Source organism: Peromyscus eremicus, chromosome 6 (assembly GCF_949786415.1).
Source record: "Peromyscus eremicus chromosome 6, PerEre_H2_v1, whole genome shotgun sequence".
NCBI lineage: Eukaryota > Metazoa > Chordata > Mammalia > Rodentia > Cricetidae > Peromyscus > Peromyscus eremicus.
Genome location: NC_081421.1, coordinates 78,164,592 through 78,180,489, shown reverse-complemented (window position 1 = coordinate 78,180,489; position 15,898 = coordinate 78,164,592). Strand labels below are relative to the sequence as shown.

The following is a 15,898-nucleotide window of genomic DNA, read 5'->3' as shown; positions in this document are numbered from 1 at the left end:
TTGGCCAGATAGATGCTCTATTACTATACTACCAAAATTACCAGCTCCAAAATTTGTTTTGACTCTTTAAGTTACTTAGATTCCTTTTGAAATATTATAAGCCAAGGGCCACCATTCCTTTATTTTAAATGGAGACACTAAAGTATTTCATTCAGTTAAGTACCTGGTATAAATAACCGAACAGCACTCTTCACTCTTAAATCACTGATCAGCAAGAAGAGTGAAGTCTGAAGGCATCAAAGCTCACTGACAGAAAAGCGAGTGTGCAGTCTTTATCTTAGAGCATCAGAGCTCACTGACACAAAGATTTCCAGAAAAGCGAGTGTGCAGTCTTTTAAAACATCAGAGCTCATATGAACACCTGATTTTTGACAAAGAAGCCAAAACTGTACAATGGAAAAAAGAAAGTATATTCAACAAATGGTGCTGGCATAACTGGAGTCAACATGTAAAAGATTACAAATAGATCCGTGTCTGTCACCATGCATAAAACATCAGAGCTCACCAACACACTCGCAGGTCTCCCCAGCAGCTCTGCCTTGCATTTCTTGAATCTAAACAGCCTTCCTATTTCTCTGGCATCCACATCAGCTTTTTAATTTAAAAATCTTCTCTATAGTCAACCCTCCCAGGAAGACTTTTCTAGCAAAGCCATTTGGCTATCACCAGTTTGTCTTCTGTTGTTGTTTTCTAATAGACTTTTGCTGTGTAGCTCAGGCTGGCCTCAATCTAACCTCTCCTGCCTCCTGAGTGCTGGGATTAAAGGTGGGCATCACTGCAGTAGGCACCACTGTGCTATTCTATAGTCCCTCAATATTACTCTTCTAGGTATGAAATTTATTCTTTTCCACTTGTTTTGAGATAAGTTATGAGGTGCTGTGAGTGTGTGTGTGTGTGTGTGTGTGTGTGTGTGTGTGTGTGTGTGTGCGCGCGCGCATGCGCGCGCGCAAACTATGTACCCACTCTGGCTTTGAACTCAACTCTTGCCTCAGCCTCCTGAGGGTTGAGATTTTATATATATATAACACTATGCACAGTCTATGATACATTACTGAAACCAAAAATATACATCATGACTAAAAGTAAAAGGCTGTTTTATATATTGTGAAATCATAGGCAATTAACTTTCATGACTCAAACTTTCCAGCCGTAACACTGTAAAATAATGTTTTCTAATAAGAATATAATAAGTAGCCGGGGCGGCAGTGGCACACGCCTTTAATCCCAGCACTTGGGAGGCAGAGGCAGGCGGATCTCTGTGAGTTCAAGGCCAGCGAGTTCCAGGAAAGGCGCAAGGCTACACAGAGAAACCCTGTCTCGAAAAACCAAAAAAAAAAAAAAAAAAAAAAAAAAATATATATATATATATATATAATAAGTATAAAGTCTTTAAAAATAAAAAACCTGAAAATTAAAGTGTTTAAAAACCTTAAATAATCTTACTAATTTAGTTCTTTGAATATTAGAAATTTAGTTCACCAGGGAAGGGCATGAAACTCTACTCAAGAAGAAAAAGCTAAAAAAATATTCCTCAGAATTATAATTTTCTTTTGTATCCCACTATTCTCTCCATTTAAAGAACTTTAATGCATCTACAAGACAAAAACCATTTCAAAAGCAACAAATAAGTTGCTGGATTCCAATATAAACATTATGATGAGTGTGGGATGTGCAGTTCATATTAACATCTAAGCACAAGTCTTCCAAGACTGCTGAGAAGTCCATGTACCCACACATAACCAATTAAGCTGTAAATATATCAGTAATAGTGATAGGACATCCTAAACTTTGGTACTGAGACTCATTTTGATTAAGAAAGTGATTAAATATACTGCCAAAAATATTCAGGGGGAGCTTTTGAGACTCTCTGGCATATGTAAAGAAAAAGAAGGGTGCTTTCCATAAGCTTCAGGTCAAGCTCTGAGGCAGTGATCTGGCAGTGTCACATTCTTTTTTTCCCACCTTGAAAGATTTCAGTACTTGAAAAATGTGGGGAAAAAAAAAACTTGAAATTTCATGAACATCTAAGTCTGGATATTTACTTATTTATTTGTGTGCGATGCACTGTGTGCCTGTTTGTGTATGTATATACAGGGGTCAGAGGTCAATGTCAGGTGCCTTCCTCAGTTGCTCTCCACTGCTGTGGGATGTCCTGTATGCTGTGAATGTGTTGCTCTAATTGGTTGATAAATAAAATGCTGATTGGCCAGTAGCCCAGCAGGAAGTATAGGCAGGATAAGCAGACAAGGGGAATTCTGGGAAGAGGAAGGGCAGAGTCAGGAGTCACCAGCCAGACGCAGAGGAAGCAAGATGACAAGGCAGATCTGAGAAAAGGTACCAAGCCACGTGGCTAAACATAAATAAGAATTATGGGTTAATTTAAGTGTATGAGTTAGTAATAAAGCTAATGGCCATACAGTTCGTAATTAATATAAACCTCTCTGTATTTACTCGGGTCTCAGAGGCTGCAGACCGGGCAGGACACAGGAAAACTTCCAACTACACTTCACTTTATCTTTTAAGAAAGGGTATCCTCAATGAATCTGGAGCTAGGCCAGCTGCCATTGAGCTCCAGGAAGCTTCCTGTCTCTGCCTCCCCAGTACACAACTGTAGCTGCACCCCTGTGTGGTGGTATTGTGTTCCCCAAAATATTGTGTACCCTAATAAACTTATCTGGGGTCAGAGAACAGAAAAGCCACTAGATAGTTAGGATAGGCAGTGGTAGCACACGCCATTAATCCTAGCATTCTAGAGGCAGAAATCCATGTGTTCAAGGATACAGCCAAGCATGGTGACTCAAGTCTTTAATCCCAGAAAGCGAGCCTTTAATCCCAGGGAGTGGTGGTAGAAAGCAGAAAGGTATATAAGGTGTGAGGACCAGAAACTAGAAGTATTTGGCTGGTTAAGCATTTGGCTGGTTAAGCTTTTAGGTTTTGAGCAGCACAGTTCAGCTGAGATCCATTCTGGATGAGGACACAGAGGCTTCCAGTCTGAGAAAACAAGATCAGCTGAGAAGTTGGCCAGGTGAGGTTAGCTGTGGCTTGTTCTGTCTCTCTGATCTTCCAGTATTCACCCCAATACTTGGCTCCGGGTTTGTTTTATTAATAAGAACTTTTAAGATTCCTGCTACACCCCAGTGCCTGCCTTTTTTAAAAAACATGGGTACAGATCCAAACTCAGATCCGCATACTTGAGTATCATCAACTCTTTACCAATTGAGCCATTTCCCCAACCCCTCAATCTGGACATATCTGAGGGAAAACAATGAGAATGAAGCATATGAAATGCCTTACAGGAAGCAGACTGCATCTTTTTGTTTTGCTAAAAGATCACAGAACTAGAGCTATAGCTCAGTGGTAGAGAATTACCTACAACGCACAGGAACTGGGTTTGGCTCTCAGAATCACAGGAAGAAAGGAAGGGAAGGAAGAGGGGGGAAGGAGAAAGGAAGGGAGGGAAGGAGTGGATATCAGACTATCCAAATAAAGACCTGAAGCAGTAACAAAGAAATAAAACTGTACACATTTAAAATTTTTGATCTGGGGCTGGAGAAACGGCTCAGCAGTTAAGAACATATACACCTCTACAGAGAACCAAGTTCAATTCCCAGCACCTACATCAGGTGGCTTATAGCCACATGTAACTCTAGCTACAGGGGATCTGATACCTATGGAGGTAGGCACCTAGAGTCATGTGCACATACCCATACCCATAATCAGACACAGACACAGACACACACACTCACACACATAATATAAAATAATAAAAATAAATATTTAGGTGGAGGAAGGAGGGGGAGAGTACTGGGAGAGATCATCTCTGGGATTAGCTAGAAACCTAGTGCAATGGAAACTCTCAGGAATCTATGAGGGTGACCCTATCTAAGATTCCTACCAATGGGGGTACAGAACCTGAACCAGCCATCTCCTGTGACCAGACAAGACTCCAGTGAAGGGAATGGGAAACCAACCCAGCCACATAACCTTCAACCTACAATCTGTCCTGCTTACAAGATGTGCTGGGGTAAAGGTGGCACAGAGATTGTGGGAGTGGCCAACCAATGACTGGTCCAGACTGAGACTCATGCCACAAGAGGGAGCCCACCCCTGACACTGCCTGGAGCACCAGGACCCAGAGGCTGGATAGCTCAGAGACCTAGGATAGAATCAAACATGACTGGCCAAAAACAAAACAAACAAACAAAAAATCAATGTAATGATGTCTAACAATATTCTGCTATACTCATAGAGTGGTAAATGTCATCAAAGAGACTTCGTCCAGCTATTCATGGAAACGGATGCAGAGACCCACAACCAAGCATTAGGTGGAGCTCAAGGAATCCTGTGGAAGAGGGGAAGAAAAGATTGTAGGAGCAAGAGGGGTCAAGGTCAACTAACCTGGACTCATAGAGGCTCACAGAGACTGAACTGACAACCAGGGAGCCTGCATGGGACTGACCTAGGCACTCTGTATGGACAGTTGCGTAGCTTGCAACCTGATATACTATGGCTGGTTGATATCCATGGGAGGCCTGTCCTTTTCTGAAAAGAAAGGAGGAGGAGGAATAAAAGGGGGTAGAGGGTGGGGGAAGAGACTGGGAGGAAAAAGGAGAGAGGGGAAACTGCAGTTGGGGTGTAAAAACAATATAGATAGATAGATAGATAGATAGATAGATAGATACAAAAAAATCTTTAAAATTAAAAAAAAAAATTGGCCTGTCATACCATAGGTTCATTCTGTTACCGTGAGAGTTTCTGGGAAATGCCTCAGCTGCATTACTGTAGAAATAGTATGATTACAGAACACTATTTTGCAGGAATATAAGTTTAAAATATTTAGAGACTAATTTGCAAATAAGTGAAGAAACTTAGTCGGTTTCATTTTTTTGATGTAGGGTCTCATGGAGCCCAGGCTGGCCTCAAACTTGGTCTGTAGCTAATGATGACCTTGAACTTCCAGTCCTTCGGCCTCTACCTCCCAGGGGTCAGATCTAGGGCTCTGTTTATTGTAGGCAAGCAAACTGACTAACTGAGCCCTATCCCCAGCTGTCAATCACAATTCTGAATGCAATCCTATCTATTAAGCAAAAAGGAGTTATAAGTTTAGGCCAAATGGAGAATATAGGAAATATTCTTTCACCTACAAACAACTTTCACATTTACCGATTATGATGATTAAAAAAAGAACCTTTCAAAATAGTCATATGTCTTTTTTATTTTGTATACTAATATGGTTATAATTGTTTAGCAACTTCCTAGTTTTTAAACTGATCTTTGCCCCTTGGGGGAAAATAACGAGAGATAGTAGATAAACTTTCTCCAAAGTTCTTTCACTATTCAGTAAAAGATATTTGGCATTTATATGTGCTTATTATTTTTTAAAATGTAATTTTGGAAGAAAAATTTTAATTATTTTTAGGAAGGGCCTGAAGAATCCCCAGTGAGGCATTTTGTGGAGGGGTCCTTTGTTAGTGTAAGAACTGACCTTCTATATCTTTGGAAATCATGCAACTTGGCTAATGTAGTCCTTAAAGAATTAATCAAGCAGATTGTAAGGCCTTGGCTACAGTGGAGCCAGCCAATTATGAGTTCCTCTGAAATTCATCACTGGTACATCCAACAGCATTTTCCCACATAAAGATTAGTGGAAGTATGTGGAGACAAGGCCTGTTCCCACCCCAGCACAGCTACAGTGTGCTCTCAGCAAAACTCAACAGAGTAAAACAATTTATTTGGTACTCTTTTTTATTCTTGCCTTAACCCTAATACCTTTTCTGCCAACATCACAGTGACTGTCCTATTTAGTTAAAAGTCAATGACGGACTTTGGCACTCAAACACATTTCTTGATGCAAAGCACTAGAGCCACAGCTTCAAGCCTGAATTCATCAGTAAGCTAGTGAAATCCCCACAGAGCATCTTTAAGTCTTTTGTGATAACAGCCTCCAAGCCTTACTAAGAAGAAAGCTTTCTGCAACACGCAAAGGGGCCAGAGTGGGTGAAGACCAGCTCGCTAAGGAGAGGGCAGTGTTGCTCTGAAAGAGACACTCCTTTCAGATAAGCAGAATCAGATTCCCAGGGCTGGTGTGCTGGCTACCCTTTCTTTGAACCCTCATATTTAACCCAGCAGGCTTCAAAGCAGGTGAGAAAATGACCTACCACTTAAAAGCAATTTTTCCTTTTTCAGGAATCCTGGCCTTGGAGAATATCAGCTCTGGTATCAGTACATTCCACATCTTCAGGGATTTATGCAACCTTTTCACTGCTCTGTGCATAATGTCAGATGAGGTTTTCATCTTAGTCTGGAGAAAAATAGCCTGACTTGCTTAAAACTAAGTGTGATTCCACATAGCTTTATAGCACGAAAAAGGGGAAAGGGTGCTAAAACCAATAGTCATTCTAGCTCGTTCATTCTCTTCCATTTCTTTACATTTGATACACAGTGAGAATTTTAAAAATCATTAATCTTAGGGCTGGGGATGTAGCTCAGTTTGTGGAGAGCTAGTTCACCATGCTCAGAGCCCTAAGAATTCAAGGCCATCCTTCACTAGATAGTGAGTTCCAGAACACCTGGCATACACAAGACTTCGCCTCAAAAAATAAAATACCCCAAATCATTAATCTCCAGTGCCTGGCATTATAAAAACACATTTTTGTAATAAACATATTTTAAGAAATTCAAATAGAATTTGCTTTAGCATGTGGCCTAATAAAAAAAGAGACTAGAGAAATAAGATAAAATGGTAATAACAAAAAAATATTGAGATTTAATCAGACATGGTAACACATGCCTATAGTCAGGGATATTCTGAAGGCTGAGGTTGAGGATCACTTGAGCCCATGAGTTTGTGACCCACCCTGGCAACAAGGTGAGACTGATCTCTAAAAACAACAAAAGTGGCGGGGTGTGTGTGTGTGTGCAGCAGAAATGGGGTAGGAAGATGAAGAGATAAGAATTTGCTAAGTTTTTTAAGTGGCTTTGCCTTATTAAGAAGTAGGACAAGTATATTTCATCAGTTTCTACTTTATATTGTCATTATAGATCTGATCTAACTGAAAAATCCTTACACAGTTTACAACTTGCCAAAACATTCTGTTCTACAAAGCAGTTTGCCAGTACCAGGAAGTGGAAACATTTTTCTTCTTTTTGTGGTTCACACACACAATGTATCAACTGCATAATTTAATTATTTAAATGACATCCAACTATCATTTCTACTCCAATTACTGTGAGAACACTCATTTGAGCTTGTTACTATCCTCCAAAGGTAAGGAGGTAGGCTCTTCCACCGCAGCCTCTCTTTAGTGGTGACAATGGTGACAATGGGAGGAATACTATCCACTTTCTTCTCACTGGGGACAAACAGAGTGCTAAACACTTGATAGATATTCAACCCTTTCACCCCCAACAAAACCTATGCAGTACTATTTTCACTTTACAACTAAGGGTAGAGAAGATAACATAACTTATATGAGGTTGCATAGACAGTTAAGTGTCAGGGCTGGGATCAGAGCAAAGCAGTTTGGTTCCAGAGTGTTGCTCATAACCACCCTGTAATACTGCCCCTTCTCTACCCTAATAAGGCAGCCTGCTAGCCTGGTGTTCCAAATCCCTCATATTGGGTACAGGGTAGAACAGGGCTTCTCAAGCTTTAACTATGCATGTAGGATGATAACCTGTTAAGACGCAGACTCTGATTCAGGAGGACTGCAGCAAAGCCTGAAGCTGTACATTTTAAACAAGCTCCTAGAGGAGGGTGGTGTTTCTAGTGCACAGATCATACTTTATGAAGTGGTGATGTGTTGTGGAGTAGAATACTTGTTTAACTATGTAAAGATGTGTTGCATTTGCTTATGTTGCAGAATAATTGTTTAACTATGTAAAAGATATGCTGCATTTGTTTAATTATGTAGAGATGTGTTGCTGTTTCCTCTTACCTGCTTAAGGCACCTGATTGGTCTAATAAAAAGCTGACTAGCCAATAGCTAGGCAGAGGAGGGATAGGCAGGGCTAGCAGGCAGATAGAAAAGGGGAGCCAACCATCATGGGTGGGGTAGGGTGGGGGGTTGGGTGAGGGGGGATGAGGGGGTGAGGGTTGGAAGGGCAGCCAACCAGACATGGAGGAAGTAGGAAAGCAGGGTGGACAGTACAGTAGATGAGGTAAATGAGCCTCAGGGCAGCACATAGATTAACAGAAATGGATTAAGTTAAAAAAAGATAGTTAGAAACAAGCCTAAGTTGAGACCAAGCAGTTATAATTAATAATAATCTCTGTGTCATGATTTGGGGGCTGGCAGTCAAAAAAAGCCTGCTATAGTGAAGAACTATAATAGAAGCCTCTAGTTCTTTTCTGTATGTCTACTGTCAAGGTATTTAAGCATTGTAAAAGGGCAGTCTGCCTATTCACAATCATTAGCTTTTACACAGGGCCTGTCTTTGGAATAACTGCATGTCACATACTGATGTGCAGGTTTCATCAGTAAGTATGTGGCTTTTAGAAATTTAAAATATACATGTAAGAGCCATAGGGATAAAATGTGGCTATAAAATCTCACTCTCAGTAACTTCTTAAATATTATGTATACCAACTATACAGATAAAATATAGTATATAAATGTTTATTGTTCAGCAACTAGAATAATAATATATTAGTAACTTCAGGTCAAAAAAAAAGAGAAACATCTTCTTTCAAATACGTAATTCTTCATTCTCAAGTCTCTGCTAAGAGTGCTAAGGAAATTGCACTATGTAACCTTAAGGCTCTTCTGGTGCCATTAGCGACCTCTTCAGCAAGGGCAGTTACTATATGAACACTGATGGATAGAGACTAGAGTACACTCCACAGCCATTTTAGCCAGAACTTCAGGAAATACACTGTTGGCTGCTACATCTCTATTCCAGATTCCAGATCTCTCCCCTTGCTCTCCTGCCCTATTTCTCTTCCTTCCTCCTCCGCTGCCTTGAGAAACACTCAGGAACCATCTCTCTCTGCTTGTCTGTATCTTTGAAACACATGGATTAAGGGCCTCCCCCACTTCTTTTTCTTCTTCTCTTCTAGCTTTTAAGTGGATAGGATTCCCTTTCTGGCCCATGTTTTCCATGCTCCTCACATAGTGAGGCATGTCAGTTTGAGAATCACTCATTCCCATCAGCATCACTGTAATCAACAGTAAAAGTCATTACTAAGGTGCCTTTCTACACTAAGAGGGAATTGAACAGTCAGTCTGCAACTCACACATCTACACTCCCTGAGCAGCAGTGGGAAGTCAGTCATTTTGGAGCTTGACTCAAAATCAAATGCATATCGGACTCCTAGGCTTACAGACAGTGGCATTTTAACACATTACACAGTGGACTTTCAGGGAAAAGGGGAAACTGTGTCTGTAGCACAGGTGCCATAAGAGCTAACTAATCTGTAAGGCACAAAATCAACTTTTTTTTCCTTCAAGACAGAGTTTCTCTGTGTAGCCCTGGCTGTCCTGGAACTTACTCTGTAGACCAGGCTGGCTTCGAAATCACAAAGATCTGCCTGCCTCTACCTCCTGAGTGCTAGAATTAAGTGCCTGTGCCACCTCTGTTGGCTAAAATAAACTATACTTATGGCAGGAAAAGAAGCTATAGAAAAACACTAGTTATAATAGAAGCACATAGATATAGGAAATATACTACCAAGTAAATTGGTTCTTCCATTGTTCTCAGTGCATGTTTTATGTTTGGGAATATAACAAAACAACACATTCTTTTGCGTTTTAACCCATTATTTGGTAAATATGCTAGGCTGTAAAAGGGATAAACATTTTTATTTATTTGTTCATGCTTCATTTATTATTATTGTGCTTGCACCATGGGGGAGGCACATGTGTCATAACATGTATGAAGGTCAGAGGACGACTCTACAGACTTGGTTCTCTCTACCTCTATGTGGGTTCGAACTTGGAGTGCTTAGATAGTAACAAGTCCTTTACCTGTTGAACCATCTTGCCAATCCCCAAGAAATATGCATTTTTAAATGACAATTATTAAAAGAAAATTATTTTTGGTGATATTAGTTAATATATCTGTGTAGAGGAATGAAAAGAGTTATCATTTTAATATCAATCATCAGCCAGACACGCCTTTAATCCCAGCACTCAGGAGGCAGAGGCAGGCTCTCTGTGAATTTGAGGCCAGCCTGGTCTACAGAGTGAGTTCCAGGACAGCCAAGACAAGAAAATACATTAAAGATAAAGAAAAATTGGATTATTCTTTAGTTGGTAAGGAATGCTGTCTTAATCACCAAAAGTAATTACAAAGGCCAACTTTATAATGTTATAGCATTGTATTTTTAACTTTTGAGCAACAGAAGTAAGTTCACATCACCGGAATTCATGTTTGACATATTTATGGTAGAAGCTTTACAAAGCAGTTCTTGCTGTTTCCAAGTTTCTTTCACTGCTCGTGTGGTCTAGCACAGACAGATCAGAGCCACTTTCCTGTGCAGTTTTATAAATACTCCACACAAGTCCTTGAGATCATACTCACAGCTTTAGCAAAAACACCCATGACTTCAGGAAACTGGTGTGTGAGAAATGCTATCATTGCTGTAGAAGAACAGAGTCCTGCTGTAAAGTGGATGAAGAAAGGAAGCTCCTTTTTTGGATAAACAGAAACATGATGAAAAGCTGCAAGGGAAAATTGGTAAGAGTGAATTTTATTTCAGCACAAACCAGTTTTAATATTTTTAAATTAAACCTAGCTTTGAAAATTAAAAATAGGGTTAAAAAGTAACACAAACAAAGGTAAGCGAAAGCTATTCAGTGCATTTGCATAGTCAGATGACTGTACTGGGGTCTGGGAACAGGATGGCATCGTGGGAAAGAACAGGAATTCTAAATTCATGCTGAGGTGGTTTTGAAAAAGAGCTTTGTCACTTATTAGCTGTGCACTAAACCCTATAGAAGTTGCTATGGAGTTGTTACGATGAACAGTGTAAGCACTTAATAAATGTGAGTTGTTATTAATTCTCATTCTTTGAAGCTCAGCAAGTAGTGTAGAGATAAAGAGATGGACATGTCTTGGGGGATTTCCAAGAATCACTGCTTAATACTTGTACTCAGTTATTACTGCATCCCTGTGTGACACTTCACCGAGAGCTATGAAAACAGAACTAGGAAGCCAAGGCTCTGGCTGTAAATGAAGCTCTTGGCCTTATTTTATCACATTTATACACCTGAGTGTTATTTTTCTAGTGTTTGAAATCTCATTACCAAATTTATTCAAGTACTTATATATGAGTCCAAGTACTTGGATAACAATAATCTAGAGCTAAGCCTATAGAGTGTCCAATGCACAGTAGGTGCTCAATAAATTCCTTTAAAACTGAGAGCTATGTGAAGACTTCATTAGTCAGGAAGTTGACTGCTAGGACACCAACCCAGGAATTCCTGATGTAATATCCTACAGCAGTAAGGAATGACTAATTCCATGCTGAACCAAGGTCGGCTATAAATTTCAATTTTTAAAAACATAACTATTAACAGAGAAGGTTATACTCATTTCCTTCAATAGCTATAATATTTTATATATCTTATACTATACTCAGAAAGTATATATAAAAAACTAAATTCATTTAAAAAATTCAGATTTCCAGAGCCTCAAGCCATATTTCATGTAAAAGCACAACAGCAGTGAACCTGGCAAAGCTAAAAGCAATCCCTTCCGCCTATCCCTCATCCACAAGAGGTTGACTTCTTCCAGCAAACCAAGAGAAACAAACTCTGGTAGAAGGCAGGGAATGAGACAGTAAAATTAATATTACCTAAACCCTAAAGCACTTTTTGGTTTTTAAAGTTCTCACTTAATTGTTGAAATAACCTGAAGAGAGATAGTATTATTTTCATTGTATAACAGTAAGACTGCACAGCTTTAGTAAGAAAACTTCCTAAAACATGAGACTTCTGTATTGTAGGAGAGACCTAATTATTTCTTCTTGGACTGCTTCCTGTAGATTCACTTGTCAGTCAATGTCTGGCTAATACATCAATATAATAGATGACTGACTAGTACAGAAACTCCCTTGGAATGAAAGTTCAAATTTCATCACTGGCTTGTAAAGAAAAATTTATCAGGAGGTATAAGAAACGACAAAACAGCCATATTAACTGGGGGGAATAGTTCAAGTCTCCACTTATGAGTCTATAAGCAAATTCCAGAAAGCTGTAAGTCATATCAAGGCTGAAAGAGAATTAAAAACAAAAACCAGTAAGTACTCCTGGGTATTAGAACTCCACATTATTAAAAATTTGTTCATTCCACCACAGTCAGAAACAGAAAAGTATACTGTAAAAACATATACTACAATCAAACAAGACCCTCTAGCATATCCCTCTATGTCTATGTCCTGGAGCTTGCTTGTACCCTGTGTGAAGGTAAGACTTAATGAAAGCTTACCAAAAAAACCTAACTGGGGGCTGGAGAGATGGCTCAGTGGTTAAGAGTACTGGCTACTCTTCCAGTGGAACCAGGTTTAATCTCAGCACTCACATGGCAGCTCACAACTGTCTATAATTCTAGGGGAGCTGACATCCTCTTCTGGCCTTTGGGCATACATGAAGATATATGTAGGCAAACACCCATATACATAAAAAATAAATTAAGATTTTAAAAATCTATATAAAAAAAAACCCTTTAACTGTGTGATCTTGTAGCTCCTGATTCTGACATAAGAAATATTAATATGCAGGCTGGGGAGATGTCTCAGTGGTTAAGAGCACTGACTGCTCTTCCAAAGGACCCAGGTTCAATTCCCAGCACCCACATGGCCCCTCATAGCTGCTGTAACTCCAGTTCCAGAGGATCCAATGCCCTCATACAGAAATACATGTAGGCAAAACACCAATGCATATGAAATAAAAATAAATCATTAAAAAAAGAAATATTAATTCTTTTAGTATAAATGTATTATTGTAATACAATAAAAATGTTCATTATTTCACTGTATTTTTTGAGACAAGGCCTTGCTATTTGTAGTCCAGACTGGTCTCAGACTCAGAGTCGTCACTCCTCAGCCTCCCTAAGGCTAGGATTATAGGCATTTGCTCCCATGCCCAGGTACAACATACTTGTGTATTGATTGACTTAAAAATTGAAATCTTTGCCTTAAAAATCTCTGTTCCTTTTTAAATGGAAAAATAATAGTTAACCTCACTCTACGTAGGCAAATGCAATTTCTCTCACTAATGACCTCCTAATTGCCAAAGTCAATAGATTCTTCTCAGTAACAGCCTTTCCTGGTATCTCAGCTCCTCCTCCTCACTGGGAAGTTCCTTCTCCTTGAGTTACTAGGATATCTAGTTCTTGTCTCTGACTGCTCCTCCTCTAAATTTTCACTCACTTTCTTCCCATCAGCTCCTTAGAAGATTATGTGTCCACTTGGTTCTACCCTACTGTCCCCCCTTGTAATCTCAGCCTTGTGAAGGACTCCTATGGTTACTTAGAAATGAGGACTCTTAGTCTCTTTTGTGAGACAGAGAAAGAAATTTCAGGGCCCCTGGCAATTCTATTCAAATAACCTGATCTAGTTTCTAGTGTACACTAACTGGACTAGGCATGAACATTTAAATAAAATACAAGCTCTCCAAGAGCTGTGGGGCTGCTGAGATAGCTTAGTAAAATGACTGCTGTCAAGCATGAGCACCTGAGTTCAGGGTCCCAGCACCCACAGAAAAACCCAAATGCCACCGCCTGTAACTCTAGAGCTAGGAAGTCACAGTCAGGCAGATCTGTGGTGCTCACGGGCTAGGTAGCCTGAGCTCCAGATTTCGTGAAAGACCTTGTTGAAAAACATAAGATGGAAAGCCATCAAGGAGAACACCCAGTGTTGCCCTCTGGCCTCCACATGCAAATACATACAACAGTGTGAACGAACACACACACACACACACACACACACACACACACACACACACACACTCAGAAGCTGGAGAGATGGGTCAGCAGTTCTGAGTGTTTGCTGCTCTTGCAGAGGGCCTGAGTTCACTGTAGCCAAATCAGGCAGCTCTCAACTTCCTGTACTCCAGCATCCTTTTCTAGCTTCTGTGGGTACCTGTATACCAACGTGTACATACACAGACACATAAATAAAAATAAAATGAAAAAAATTAAGATAGAAAACACTATTGTTTGTCCTTTCAAAAATCCATGTGTTAGAAATTTTGTCTCTCAGGTGGCAATATGAGGAAGAGATGGGTCTAGCAGAAGGACCTTGAGCCAACAGAAGGGACTGTGGGAAGCAAGCTTGCCTCTCTTTCTTTCTCTCCCTCCCTCTTTCTGGTTCAAGAAAGAAACACTTGCTTATTTGCATGCATGCTCCTGCCCTTGCTATGTACTTCACTGGCTGATCTGCCAAGGGGCAGCCCCTATTCAGAGCCTGAGCTTTGCCCTGTATACTCTGAACCTCTAAAACCCAAGCTCAGTAATCTTTCTTCACAAACCCTGTATCATGTATTTCATTATAGTAACAAAAAGGCGACTATTAGGGCACTCCCACCTTTAATCCCAGCACTCAGAGGTGGGTAAATCTCTGTGAGTTCAAGGCTTCTGTGGTCTGCCTAGGGATTTCCAGGCCAAGGATACATAGTGAGACCCTGTCTCTAAGAAAACAAACAGACAAACAATAACAACAACAAAACAACCCCAAAATACACACACACACACACACACACACACACACACACACACACACACACACAAATGAAACTAACAAACAAAAAGGTGACTAAGACAGAAACCAGTCTAAAAATAATCTAAATAAGTAGTTGCAAGTTGAAGAAAACGAAGTATTTACTTACTAGGCAACAGCTCTCTGTCAGCAGTCTCTGTGCAGCTGGGATAAGGGTAAAATAGATGTCCTTTCTCTAACGGGTATGGAATCATTCTAAAAGCTGAGAGGAAAAACACATTAGCATTCAATTTTATCTCACTCATCTATGCTATAAATCAAACCTAGTCTGCAGACATATTTTTATAATTTTTTCACAAAGCATTTTATCTTCTTTTCTGGAGAGACATTTTAGATGAACTAAAGTGAACAGAAGAACATATGGGGGAGGAATGCATGAGGAAAGAATAAGATTTACTAAGAGAACAGTGAGTGGTCTAGTCTCAGTCTAAATGGAATGAATGCTAGAAGATAACACTGGCTGAGGTCTTCTTTCCTCAGTCTCCTCATCACAATCATGGACTTAACTCCACAAGTATAAATCCTGCTTCTATAGGAATCTTTAAGACAGAGGAATGTGTATACTTGTGGCTCTCAAGCTAAAAGAGTTCTTGCTGGCTTAGTACTTCACCTATGAGGCTCACAAAAGTCTTCTAAAAGAATGCACAGTCATATACCCACACACATAAAATAAATTTAAAAAAAAGAAAGACTATTCAAATCTGGTTCAGGGATCATGAAAGTCATTATCTGTCCAATGTCATTCGACAATCAGTGCTAACACAAGGAAGGAAATCATTCATCAAGATGCATGAAATGCATCGTAAGTTATATATTTGGTGAAAACCCCTCAAGGGCTAAGCAGAATACCAGGCAGTAGAGACATATATGAAATGAATGAGAAAGTCCCTGGCTCTGAAGACCTTATAATCAACTGGAAGAAGCCTAACCACTCAAAGGCATTCAACTACTCAATTGCAAAATTTCAATTTGATTTCGTTTTCTATTGTCAGTGTCAAGCACAGGGTATGATTGTTGTTAATAAGTGGTTATATAGAGATTTCCAAACTCTTGGTTCACAGATAATGATGTCCTCATGTCTTACTGATGATGGTGGTGGTGGTGGTGGTAGTGGTTATAGAATGCAGGGCCTCAAGCACACTAAGCTTGTATTATACATTGGGGCCTTCGTAAATATGG

General features: G+C 39.8%; 1 protein-coding gene across 1 annotated transcript in view; it reads right to left on the bottom strand.

Moving 5' to 3' along the window:
• Nucleotides 1-10,299: 10,299 nt before the first annotated feature.
• St7l (suppression of tumorigenicity 7 like) overlaps nt 10,300-15,898 on the bottom strand; it is a 68,790-nt gene continuing 63,191 nt past the window's right edge. Inside the window, exons 13-14 of the mRNA XM_059266020.1 lie at nt 14,829-14,921; nt 10,300-10,661 (exon numbers count right to left, since the gene is read on the bottom strand). Of these exons, the coding sequence (XP_059122003.1) occupies nt 10,483-10,661; nt 14,829-14,921 (272 nt within the window). The 3' untranslated portion in view covers nt 10,300-10,482. The remainder of the gene's footprint in view (nt 10,662-14,828; nt 14,922-15,898) is intronic.